This window comes from Mchenga conophoros, linkage group LG17 (genome assembly GCF_057382185.1).
Source record: "Mchenga conophoros isolate Kocher_MC1m ecotype Shallow Benthic linkage group LG17, M_conophoros_male_GT1.1, whole genome shotgun sequence".
Lineage (NCBI taxonomy): Eukaryota > Metazoa > Chordata > Actinopteri > Cichliformes > Cichlidae > Mchenga > Mchenga conophoros.
The window spans coordinates 39,911,830-39,925,235 of record NC_140542.1 but is presented as its reverse complement, the minus strand read 5'-3'; the positions used below and the strand labels follow the sequence as shown (position 1 = coordinate 39,925,235).

Sequence of the window (13,406 nt, the reverse complement as noted above, 5' to 3'; positions counted from 1 at the left end):
TTGTTATAAAGAACAAATGGACAACATCAACAAACCCATTTAAAGTAAACTAACTCATGTACTTGTGAATATGATCCAAATGTGTTATTTGTTTTTTATTCTTTGTAATGTCGAAAATACAGAATTTAGGAGAAGAGAAATTGAAACAAAGAACAAAAGAGAACTTCATACCTGACAAATATTATCTGAAACCATATTTATTGAAACACTTTGGTTAAAAATGTATTTTTGGTTGTGTCTGGTTCAGTGACGCGGCCAAACCGACACCAGTGTTGTAAGTATGGGGCGGTTCTAGGTTGGAGTGCAGGCAGGAAGCTGCGGTTTGCTTTCTGATATAGCAACTGTGGCTCTTTGTCACAGTGTCATAGCAACCAGGTTACACAGCAGCGATACCTCATCCACACGATGCTGGGTAACAAAGTTCACCCTGCTGTGTTCAACAGAGGGATGTGTAAAACTATTTAGTAATCACTGGTTGTTTATGTGTTTTGTTTTCTTTTTCCTGCAAATACAATAAATTATTTAATCACAATCAAACTGATTTACACTTTTTTTCTCTTTTAATTACAGCTCAAAACACCAAAAGTGAGTACCATTATACTTTATCATGTTATTGAATCTCTATAGTCGTTCACTTCTCGTAGTCATCATGACAAATATTTAGTAATCACTCATTGTTTGTGTTTTTGTTTGTTTGTGTTTTCCTGCATACACAGTGAATGTTTTCATGACCAAAACACTAATTCTGACATTCTTGTCTCTTGTAATTCCAGATGACAACAAACGTGAGTTCCAATATATTTATGATGTTATTCAGTTTATAACATTTACTTCTTATTATGTTGTTTTCAGACTTGTTTAATTCCAGTTGTCCCCCTGCTGTGCTTCCTGATGTAGCATGCATCTCCCTCAGCCTCATGTGTAAATGTACACAGTCCTCAAACACTTACTATGAAATGACAGACATGTGTCTTCTTACTTAAACTGATGAACAGAAGCTTCGATCTGGGTCATCTGTGTCAGACAGAATTTAAACGCAAACACCAAAAACAAAAAACAGTTATGTTTTTGCAAAATGTGTAAAATGTATTGTTCTTTGTCTTCATTTAATCATAGGTTTACTGTGAAAAAGGTGAAATCCTTGTTTTCATATAGCAGCTGTTTTGCATAGATAATTTTCCATGAATGGGTAATCACATATATGTGATCAAGTATTTTCCAAATCATTTTTTATCCTCTGTGAAGCTGAATGAAAGTAAATTAACATGCTGTATACCAGCGGTCTCCAGTCGCTCTGTGGTCCGGGTCGTTTGGTACCGGGCTGCGTGATTTGAGGCTCGGGTGTGAAATTCATGGTTTTCAGGGTTTTTATCATTAACTCAGTTTCCCGGGGTCTTTCCCATGTTGTAGTAAGAAATATTTACGTGTTACCATAGCAACCAGGGAGCATTAAGGGGCAGTGAGGAGGATGTTGCTCTCAATGTTGTTGGCACATTTCAGGAGGACGCTGCTAATAAAGTTACACAATTACACGTTTATTATTATATTTACAAAATGCCACAGGTTTTGTCTCGGTCATATCATTTTATTTTGTTGTATTTATCAGTGACACCTTAAAGGCCGGTCTGTGAAAATATTGTCTGACATTAAACCAGACCGTGGCGCAAAAAAGGTTGGGGACCGCTGGTGTGTAGCTCTAGTCGTACACTGTCATGTTTGGGGTTTATTGTGTCTCATAGAGTCCAAAGTACTGATGAGATTTAGATTTTCCAAGTGTTAGAGTCGTGCACACGCAAGTCTATCCATCATTGTAACTTGTAAGTCAATGATTGTCTAACCTGTACAACAGAAGATAATACTATGTTTATCTAAAGCATTAAGTTATTGATAGGATAACATTCACAGTGACATTAAATCCACCTTTACCCAAACATGAAAAGATATGTAGGTGTAAATGAGGGGAAAGATATAAAAGTAGCATATTGATACTGAGAGGAGGGAAAACTGTACATGAAGCACGTTTCACAGCTGATGAAAATACCATCATGATGTCATACTTACTTCTTTTTCTGGGATTGAAAATGTTTCAGCCGCCTCACCTCCAAGCACGACCACAAATCCTGTAACACACATGTTGGTCGCCTCCTCACCTCCAAGCACGGGTGCAGATCCTGTAATAAACCAGCCAGTCGCCACCTCACCTCCACTCACTGTGAATCCTTCCAGGGTCACAGCACCTACTTCCACAGCACCTGCTTCCACAATCACAGTCATCCCAACCACCTCCAGCTCTTCAGTTAGTTTGCCAAATAACACCTCCACCCAATCAAACTCTTCATTTCCAGAATCCAATTCAACTACTATATCTGGTAATGTATTCAGCCTCAGCTCAGGTTTTGCATTAGTTATTATTTTTACAAGTCAAAGTCCTAAAATGTTAAACAGCATATCAGGTAAGACTGCTGTCATTAGGTTTTTCTGCCTAAAGCTGACTCCAACCATGCTCTCCAACAGCAGTCACTGCTCCTCCAATCACCTCGAAAGAGACCTCACCCACATCCAATACATCCAGCATCCAACCAGCCTCTCAGGCAAACAGCTCTCACACCCAGACCTCACCTCCAGTCACTCCACCCTCCACCACAGTGGCAGCTACGACCAAAGGTTGGACGTTTCTGTTTTTATCATGCAGGACTGTGATACGATTGTTGAATTCACATATAGTGTACAGACAGAGATCACCAACACCTCTGAGGTACCAGCAGCTGTAAGGTGCTCTGAGGTGTTTCTGGTACTTTCATTGCATAATTATAATCATATACTAATGATTTGTTTTCTTCTTTTCTGATCTCATTGAAATGTGTCCTCTCAGCCTCTCCACAGTGTGAGTATCAGTTTAAAAGATCAGTTTTATTGAATGTTTTCAAACACTGTTGTTGCTGCTCAGCATTTCTCTCTAAATTTACTCTGAATCACAATGAAAGTATTTTTACACTGATTATAGAAAATGTATTTTCATCTTCACCATGATGTTGATCACGGTCAACATCAGAATGAAGAAACTATCTGAGATAAAAAGTGTAACTGACTGATTCTTACTGACAAACATTTTGCAGGTTCTTACAATGTCACAAACAACAACACGTCTGGCTTGCAGATTGAAATAAACCCCCGTGGTAACTACACACTGACTGTTTCTGAAGAAGGCCGACCACAGACTGGAAAGATAATCCAAGCTGATCAGTTGAATCAAATCCCAGTGGGGAAAACTGGACACCTGAAGCCGTGCACTGATTACAGTCTTAATGTTTCATTTACTGAAACACTTTCATTAAATGATACTGGAAAAGAAATATTCTGTCGCTCTACGAAAAATAAATTTAGAACAGATCCAATGAGTGAGTTCAATTAATTGATATATTTGTGTTTTACATCCATCTTCTTTTAACTTAACAAATGAATCTTTTATAAACTGACACATTTGTGCATCACTTGTTTAATTCAGGTGAAAGAGACGTTACTGAAACCAGCTGCATCCCTGGATATGTTTGTTATGGAAGTGACTGGGACATCAGCTCTTCAATATCAACACCAAATAACCGTTCAGTTGTACGATGTAGAAATGATGAGAAGACTTTCTGTGTCAGACCTGCTAACGAGGACATTTGCTCAGATTTGACTGTAACCTTTACTCCAGGAGAGTGCAGAGGCTCTTCCTTTAACTTCACCAAAAGCATCAGTGTTGGTACGTACGAACGAGTCCACGTCTGCTCTGAGATTCAAACATTTACACCTCATTTAATCATGTTTGTCTTCATTCATTTTTTCCACAGATTTCTTAAATCCCAGTGAAATACAGCAGATTAAACCCACTGGACTTCCTGCAGAAATTACCACAACGTTACCTGATTTACCAAAGTGTAAAAACCTCTCAGTTAGTTACACCTGTTCAGGTAAAAGGAAACTTTACGAGTTAGAGACACGAGCTCTGTGCTCTCTGTGAATCTGTTCAGATTTATTTCGTTGAATGTGTTCACGTTTGAATCTAAACCCAAAGGATGAATGTTCACACACTGAGGAGCAACAATGACGTCATCTTTGTGTCTCCTCAGAAAATAACAAAGCTGATGTGAAACTGTCTGAGCTGGAGCCGTTCACAGACTACAGCTGTGCTGGTCTGATCTTACAGAACAGCATCAGCATAAATAAGACGACTCCATCTGTCCACGTCAGGGTTGATTGTGGTGAGTTTATATTTCCTTTAGCTCATCAAAATAAAAGCTTTTATTCTCACACAGTTTGAAGCAAAGGAAACGCTGTTCACTGTTACTGATGTTTACTTTGTTCCAACAGATCTTACAATAACCTACATAACGAAGGATTTAACCAATACTTCCATTGAGCTCAGCTGGAAAACAACCAGTAAGAACTGTCAACAGGTCCTTCCCCTCCTTCATAAGCTTTCTTATCACTGCATTTGTGATGGTCAGACAGGTAAAGGTGAGTGAGACGGCTTCTCCTCTTATGTGTTTATGTTCATGATGCTTTGACTGCAGGTGAAAAACCAAACCTCTGACTGGGTGTGAATAAATACAGTTATTAAAATAAATAGCAAATATAAAACAGAATAAACGCTGAAACATCAGAGTCGAGTTCACTTTTTCACACAGAAGAAATGATGAGAAGCTTTGAGCTGTTTGAAGGTAACATCTGATGTTTGAAATGTAATTGTCTTTATAAAAAGCAACAAACAGTTTGTCAGTCTGTTGCTTTTCTGACATGTACGTAGTTTCTATGAGAAGCTTGTAGCATCAGTGCTTCATGTCAGCAGGAACAGACTGTAAGTGAAACAGGTTTGTGCCAGTTTATGGATCAGCTGACAGAACTACCAGCTGATGTGTTTGTGAAACTTTAACCTGACATTTGTCATTTACAGTTTCTTAACATGATGATGTTGATTTAAATCTATAACACTTCACATGGTTCATGGAAATTATGTTACAGTTACAAGTCCTGATGGAAGAACGTGTGTTATTACTGGATTAAATCCATTTACTGGTTATACCTGTCGAGTCCGAGCCAAATACAACGAGATTCAAGTTTCCACTGGGGGTGAAGTTAAACTGCAAACTAAGGTTGGAAGTAAGTAATCAAACTTTTTATTACATAATGTTAGAATTTATTTCTCACTGGATATTTGAGCAGTGAAGATAAACAGGAAGGAAACGCAGCAAAGGGTCGCAGGTCTGTCAGTTTTTTACTTTAAATATGGCTTCCTTTAAATTTCTCTTACAGCACCTGCTGCAGTCACTGAGCTGAAATTACACGTTCACGAACATAATACGATCAAAGTGAGCTGGCACAGACCCTCTACATTCAACGGACCTGAGGGAAAATATATAATACGTCTAAATACAGCTGATGATAAGGAAGTGACAAAGGAGGAGAAGCAGAGTTGTACACGGTGTGAAGTCGAATTCAAAGATCTGAGCTACTCTACGAGCTACAAAGTGAAGGTTTGTTAAATCCAACATTTTTGGTTTAATAAAGAAGATATTATGCTTATAAATATTATTTTAGACTCCTGAATGTTGTAATTCACAGTGAACTGACATTCTGTCTTTAAAGGTGACGGCTCACAACGGACACTATGAGAGCATCCCTCAAATAAGTGAAATCAGCACTTTGTGTACGTCCTGTTTTCATTAATGATACAGTTTACTGACATAAATGCTTCGTCTCATTTTAAGCACACGTTTCTACAAATGTTGTCTTTCATGTAAATGTAATTTTTAATATTATTTCACAGACAACGACAAAGCTGTTATTGGGTTTCTGGTCTTCCTCATCATCCTCACGTCTGTGGCTCTGCTTTTTGTCATCTATAAGATCTACATTTTAAAACGCAGACAGTCCCAGTAAGGAAACCTTTGCTTTTGATCATTTACTTTTTCTGAAATCAGCCCTCTTTTTTGTATATATAAATACAAAAAAAATTGCAAATTCATGTTGCCTTTTCATTTCGATTTTATAATGTTATCGCACTATTTATGTAGATGCTGACTACGACTCAAAATCTTTGTCTTTTCTAACTTCTTCACAGTGACCTGGGTGAAAATATTCATCTTATTTCAACAACAAGTGAGTTGAGCTTTTTTATTGTCATTTTTCCCCCCCTCTGTTCACATACTGATAATAATTAAAGGATATTAAATGTGCTGATATTCCACACTGTTTATAAAGTACGTTTATATACAGCAGCAGGACTCAATAAAACCTTTAGGAGCCTGTATCTCAACCATGTCTGCTGAGTAAAAGGAAAGATGTTACATTTAGGATGAAGATGATAACAGAGACAGAAGCATAGCATGTGAAATACCTTCCTTTTTTTGGTAATGAAATTCACTGTGATTTTGAATGATGCTGACCATACAGTGCACATGAACAATGCCAAGAGGTAAAGATCAACACATGGTTGTTGCATAGGCCAGGCATAGCCATAGTAAGAAAATGCCTAAAGTCACTCATGTGTAAGATCCATGATCACAACATGAAATAACTAAAGCCTTTTCCTTGATATTTGCTTGCTAATATTGTATGAAACACATATGGATAACAATCAGTGGTTGGATATAATTATGTTTATTTGTAATAATCTCTCCTTTGCTGACTGCTTGTTGTAGATGATGAAGAAAACCTGTTGCTTGTTGAGCCGATCGCAGCAGAGGTCCTGCTGGAAACCTACAAGAGGAAGCTCGCTGATGAGGGGAGACTTTTCCTGGCTGAGTTTCAGGTAAATTCATTTATCAGCTTTTTCTCGGGTTTTATTTTAATTATTACCATTTTTTTATTCCCTCGCTTACAACAGGCTGTGAGGGAGTCAATATAAAAACACAAAGGCTTGTTGTTCTTGGCCTAGTACAGAGATGAAAGAGTGTGAATGGGTGCTGGGTGTTGTCTGTAAATAACACAGTTTATATTTGCTTGCAGAGCATCCCAAGAATTTTCTCAAGATACACGGTGAAAGAGGCCAAGAAGTCCTGCAATTCTATCAAGAACCGCTATGTGGACATTCTGCCCTGTGAGCTGATCAATGTTATCAAAATCACTGAGAGTCACTGTGAAGACTGTCATCATTTATTTTATTTTATTTTTTGTCTTGAACTAGATGATTATAACCGTGTCCAGCTAACCACAGGAAATGGAGAGCCAGGATGCGACTACATCAACGCCAGCTTCGTTGACGTATGTAAAAATGTTCAGCTTGTTCAACATAAAGTTCATGACATCTGTTTGATAAAACAGTCAAACATCACTCCTGTTCTTCCTGCAGGGATTCAAAGAGTCCAAAAAGTACATCGCAGCTCAAGGTAAAGTCATGCTCCCGTCCTTCACACAGCTGCACTGAATGACTGTGATGTATGATGCTTATCTACGGTGTTCTCGCTGCAGGACCAAAGGAAGAAACTATAAATGACTTCTGGAGGATGATCTGGGAACAGCAGTCCTCAATTATCGTCATGGTAACACGATGTGAGGAGGGAAACAGGGTAAGATCGTGTTTAAAGTTTTTAAAATGAGTCACAGAGAAATATCCTTTCTTTGAGAAGCTTCTTATCTGATTTAGTTAGACCTTCGTATTGTTTGCTCCATTCTCCTTCCTCACTGAGCGACAGTCAGCTTCTCTCCTCTCACATCGTTTCACAGGTCAAATGTGCTCAGTACTGGCCGTCTCCTGACCGAGAGACTGAGCTTTATGAGGAGTTTATTGTGAAGCTGAACTCAGAGGACCACTACCCAGATTACACCATCCGCCGTCTCAGCCTGACAAACGTAAGCCTCCGTCACATGTTGAACCGACAAAACTGTAAAAGTGTTTAATGTCTGTAATCATATCTGTGTAGAAGTGTTGCTCAGCATGCACATTTATCTCAATAACTGCACCTGCAGAAGAGAGAGAAGAACTCAGAGAGGGAGGTGACCCACATCCAGTTCATGAGTTGGCCCGACCACGGAGTCCCTGGAGAGCCACACCTCCTCCTGAAACTGAGGCGGCGCGTCAACGCCTTCAAGAATTTCTTCAGTGGGCCGATCGTTGTTCACTGCAGGTATGAAGAGGTCACACTCTACGCTCGGCTCAGGTTAACATGTTTGTTTCACTTTGTTCCATCAGCCATGTCAGTACATCTGTAGGCTGATATTAGGCAAAGTCTGACTGGATGGACGTCTATTTGTAGCCACACCTACTTCTTCAGATCACCGCCTCTTAGTTTAATTCAGATTAAAACACGAGCTGTTAATTGAGATCTAAAGTGCGTCATTGTACATCAGGTTAAATAAGACAACGGCACTCATAGGTGATACTTCTTTCTCGTGCAGCGCGGGGGTCGGCAGGACAGGAACCTACATTGGCATCGATGCCATGATGGAAGGTCTGGAGTCAGAGGGCAGAGTGGACATCTACGGTTACGTGGTCAGACTCCGCAGACAGAGATGCCTCATGGTCCAAGTCGAGGTAAAGTGTGTGTGTGTGTGTGTGTGTGTGTGTGTGTGTGTGTGTGTGTGTAAAACAGAAGAATACTTGTAAATACAATGAATTTGATGCCAATTCTCAGGAAAGTGAATCACCTTATCTGCATCTACAGACAGACAGAACAACAGATGGAAGGATATATGACAAAGATTAACAATTAGTTAAATCAGCTAAACTTAAATATGTACAGTTGTATATATTATGTATATTTTTAATATATTTTTAAAAATGTTATGTTTATAAAAAGTTGTATTTTAAACATGTACACCGTACTCTTTCTGTCATTTCCTGTCTTCCTCGGTGTTATTATCTCCTGTCTTGTTCCGGTTTTGCTTCCTGTTTTTTTTTTTGTTTGTTTCTCCTCTTTGTGTTTGGCCCCGCCCTCTTTTTCTTCACCTACATCTGCAGCTCTGTGTCAGTCAGCCCTCTGTGTGTACATGTGGTCCTGTTCTTTAGTCTGCATGTTCGTATTATAGACTCATTCACCTTTATATTTCACCTACTGTGTAAAGAAATGTATGTGAGGAACACCGCGTGTTAGATGTACATACACTGACTACACTGCACATAAACAAAGCTTCATTTTTTAAAATCCTGTATTAAATAAATGAGGGTAAATGAGATATAAATGCTGCGGCACATTCGAGGTTTGTCTCTCGTGCATTAACATGAGTGCATTTGTGTGCACACAGGCCCAGTACATCCTGATTCACCAGGCCCTGCTGGAGCACAACCAGTTTGGAGAGACAGAGATCAGCCTGTCTGAGCTGCACAGCACAATGAACACGCTCAAAGAGAAAAACTTGGACGACGAGCCCACGCTCATGGAGGAGGAGTTTGAGGTACGCCGTATCTTATCACTTTTATAGCTGTAAACTACAGAAAAGCAGTGCGAGGGACCGAAAATGCAGCTTTGATCGTGTTTAAGTCGCTGAGTGAGTCACAGAGAACTCACGTAAAGAGTGTCTGACAGAGCTCTGACAGAATAATGTAAATGACCCTAAAACATTGATGTAGCACAAACGTCTGAAATCTAAAAATATCATCAAGTGTGCCTGTCGTCCTCTTCTCCATCACATCCTGCACGATGGATTGGATGGAAGCAAAGTTTTAATAGACAAAATGATCTTGCAGAGACTCCCCACCTTTAAAAACTGGAGGACGCTCAACACAGGACTGACCGAAGAAAACAAGAAGAAGAATCGTTCTTCGTCGGTCATCCCCTGTGAGTTTGCTTTGCATGCACGCGTGTGCTCGCATGTAAGATTACATCTGCTCAGTTCCACTTCTTTCATATCAAACCTGCAGATGACTTCAACCGCGTGCTCCTGAAGCTGGATGAAGGACGAAGTCAGGACAGTGACCCTGACGAAGACGATGAGGAGGAAGATTCTTCAGATGAAGAGGATGAAGACTCCACTCAATACATCAACGCCTCGCACATCACGGTAACGTTCAGCCTATTTATGAACCCGTTTCTATGTAAACTACTAAAAATACCAGCCGATGTCAAACTGTGACAAACTGCTTCCTGCCACCTTCTTTCCTGTTGCACCAGATAACGAAATGTCTCATCTTCTATGTTTGGACTCGATGTGTTTGTCTCCCACACAGGGATACTGGGGCTGCCGTGTCTTCATAGTGGCGCAGACCCCACTGGCAAACACCACGGGGGACTTCTGGTCGATGATTTACCAGAAGAAAGTTTATACTGTCGTCATGCTTTCAGACAGCAGTGAAGCAGCGGTACATACAATATAACATACTTATAGTGACACACATTAAATGTACATGTGGTAAATATGCTTGTTTTCTTCTGCTCAATAGGACTGTATTTACTGGGACAAAGAGAAGAAGAGCTTTGGGGAGATTGAGGTGGAGGTGACGAGCACAGACAACTCGCCAAATTTCATCAGACGCACCATGCAGATCCGCCACGTCAAGGTAACACAGCCGCCACCTACTCTGCCTCTGTAAGCGAGCCTCGCCCACTGATGAGACCGGACATTTGTAAGCCAGCTGTGCTCTTCTCGTCCTCTTCTATCCACAGAGGAAAGACAGACGGGAGATAAACCATTTCCAGTTCCTGAAGTGGACGAGCAAAGAGGAGGTGCCGGAGAAACCTCAAGACCTCACAGACATGATCAAGGACATCAAGCAAAACTGCGGCACCAGCAGATCACAGAGGAACAACCCCATAGTGGTCCACTGCGAGTAAGAACACACGGGGAACAGTTCAGTGACGAGATGAGAACGGGGCAGCACGCAGCGAGGACGAGTCATCGTTCTCAGCGTTCAGATCAGTAAAATGTGTCGCAACAGCCGACTTCTCCATCTCGCTGGGTTTCAGGGCGGACACTAGTGTCCCTTTGATCAGTGTTTTTAAATAAAGAGCTCGGTAAAATCTAAGCAGCAGGATGTCTTTTAAACAGAGAAATCAGCTACGTAGCTGCATTTCTGCGCATATACAGATGCTGCCACATGTTTTGGTGCAAGCCCTACAGTTGACAGAGCATGCATGAATGCAGCAATCATTTACGTTGCAAATTTTAGATAAAGATCTTGATGAAAATGAGCTCACCCTGCTTTGCAGCCTCACCTCATTTCAAGGAAACCATGCATTTGATTTCCTTTCAGGCATGAATATGTTATAAAAATAGTGTGAACACTCCCAACAGCACTCTCTAAAGACACCTCACACAAAGTGTGATTACCGAGTGTACACAGTGAAATGCATCTATGTTAGTGTGAAAGACAGTAAAGGTCAGCTGATCAGGAATAGTTGAGTATTCCCATGAATTTAACCCAACATCAATTATTCTTTTAAGGAAATCCTTTGTTTGATGATTAATTAGTTATATTTTTATTTCCTATGACAACAGATCCACTTTTCATGTGATGTCCTTCACAGGCCCACAGCTGTCTAATACATAAATGGATATGTATAAATTAATAAACTCCTGTTTGTAACTTGTGTGCTCCTCAGCGACGGCTCGTCCCGCTCGGGGGTTTTCTGCGCCCTGTGGAACGTGCTGGACAACGCTGAGAGCGAGAAGCTGGTGGATGTTTTCCAAGTGGTCAAAACGCTGCGCAAAGAGAGACAGCGCATGGTCTCCAGCCTGGTGAGAAAGAGGAACACAATCGTTCACACTCTGCTTATAACCAGAGATCAGCGTTGCACATCACCAGTTCCCTGTTCTAGCTCACTATGAAATGTATATTTTATATTACTGTTTTAAAAACAAAAGTAAGCTCAAGTATAAAGATCATTTCTGCCTTCTATTTGATAACAAATCTATGAAAAAGCCACGCCCATTTGTTTTCTCCCTGCTGTTGATGTAAACTTGAGTCATTGTTGCATTTTGCCTGTTTTCAGCAGTGTGTTCAGGCTTATGTGAACTTTTACAGCAGCTGGAAACTGTAATGACTAGTTTGTGGCGACAGTAGAAGTCTGATATGAAGCACTGTGATATCCGTGCTTGTCCACACAGAGTTTAGTAGTATCGGTTCAGTGTTTGTGTTGTGTTCGTGGGATTCTTCCTGCTGGTTATTTAGGGAAGTGTGTAAGACAGCAAAGAAAGCAAGATTCACTCTAACAAGAAACACACTGAAACAATATTTGTTTCCTGTGTTTCTAACAGGAGCAATACCAGTTTATATATGACGCCGTGGAGGCCGTGTTCCCCGTTCAAAACGGGGAAGTGAAACCGGTGCAGGCCTCTGCAGCCGACTCGGTGCAGATCGTCAACGAGACGAAAGCGGCCGAGCAGAAAGACGAAGGCAAGGCTGAGGAGCCAGCCAGCACTACCAGCAACGAGCAGCAGGCGGCAGCAGAGAGCACTCCTCTGGTGCCTGACAAAGAAGAGAAGAAAGAGGAGGCGGAGAAAGAGGCCCCACCCACGGAGACCACGCCGCTGGACGACACCAGCAACGGTCCCACTGTCACGGTGGAGGTGTGAGGGTGCCGGCCGTGACTGTGTCCACTGATGGAAATAAGCGCTTCAGTTTTATGCTTTTTTAAATTACCTTATGAATGTATAAACGTTGTAAAACTTTTAGATTTGTGGAAGAATTTGACCAAATATCTCACGTCAGTTTCCAAAGTGTTTGATTTAAATTAAGTTATAAATGTTTCTGAATGCAAATGTAATTTCTCTCTTTTCACAAAGTTTACCAGCACAGCTGTCATCAAACTGGACCCTTTACTGGATATTTAAAGGGGTCTAACAACTAAATCTGAAATATACAGCAGACGAGTTGTTTTGTCCTCTACGCTGTTATTTAGTTCATCTTCTGTTTCCTCATTTATACATAGTAACAAGCATTTTTTGAACATTTAGTTAAAGTCAGTGTTTTATGGCACACTGCGTTTTTTATTACAGTTGTATTTATGCGTTGTATTTGCTCACTGTCATCGGCTTTGTTAAGATAAATATGTTCCTCACTCAGCTTCTTACTACAGGAACACTGAAAGGTTTGAAGTATCTGTTGTATATTTCTCCCATTAATGAAGTTGGAGCAACATTTGAATCAACATTTTTTGGTTGTGCTGAGTTTCTTTGAGTCACACCAGTAACGTACTCGTGGAGCAGACTGGGTCAACAGTTTTCTTTTTCGTTTGCAATAAATTTACCTGATGACATTTTACTCTGGATCTTTCCTTGAATAGAAAAATGTGAAAACGAGCTCAAATCTTCAGGAGGTTAAAATCATACACGTGTCTTTGTTTCTACATATTAGTTTCAGGGCTGAGCGGCCGATCAGAGAGAACACACTAATAACACGTCTCAGCTCGTCTCAGGGCGGCTCTGAGCCAGAAACCAAAACCTCGAGCTTCATCAAAAGTCGTTGCTAAGTGTGTGATTGTTTCAAA

The 13,406-nt window shown here is 40.5% G+C and overlaps 1 protein-coding gene across 1 annotated transcript; it reads left to right on the top strand.

The window, feature by feature from the left end:
* Nucleotides 1-3,116: 3,116 nt before the first annotated feature.
* Nucleotides 3,117-13,180, top strand: ptprc (protein tyrosine phosphatase receptor type C). The gene is made up of 26 exons (XM_085251535.1): nt 3,117-3,398; nt 3,506-3,745; nt 3,834-3,953; nt 4,113-4,244; nt 4,354-4,500; nt 5,005-5,142; nt 5,296-5,516; nt 5,629-5,689; nt 5,810-5,918; nt 6,104-6,141; nt 6,684-6,793; nt 6,991-7,081; nt 7,169-7,245; nt 7,334-7,370; nt 7,453-7,550; nt 7,708-7,833; nt 7,951-8,108; nt 8,380-8,515; nt 9,226-9,375; nt 9,668-9,758; nt 9,842-9,981; nt 10,148-10,279; nt 10,361-10,477; nt 10,584-10,747; nt 11,520-11,655; nt 12,175-13,180. Exons 1-26 carry the CDS (start codon nt 3,395-3,397, stop codon nt 12,490-12,492), a joined length of 3,291 nt encoding a protein of 1,096 aa, XP_085107661.1. The 5' UTR covers nt 3,117-3,394; the 3' UTR covers nt 12,493-13,180.
* The last annotated feature ends 226 nt before the right edge of the window (nt 13,181-13,406 follow it).

Excerpts from the sequence above, each read along its gene's own strand:
- ptprc (XM_085251535.1), top strand. Across the intron at positions 5,143-5,295 it reads ACTGCAAACTAAGGTTGGAA|CACCTGCTGCAGTCACTGAG; the intron begins GTAAGTAATCAA and ends TTTCTCTTACAG. Across the intron at positions 8,516-9,225 it reads GCCTCATGGTCCAAGTCGAG|GCCCAGTACATCCTGATTCA; the intron begins GTAAAGTGTGTG and ends GTGTGCACACAG.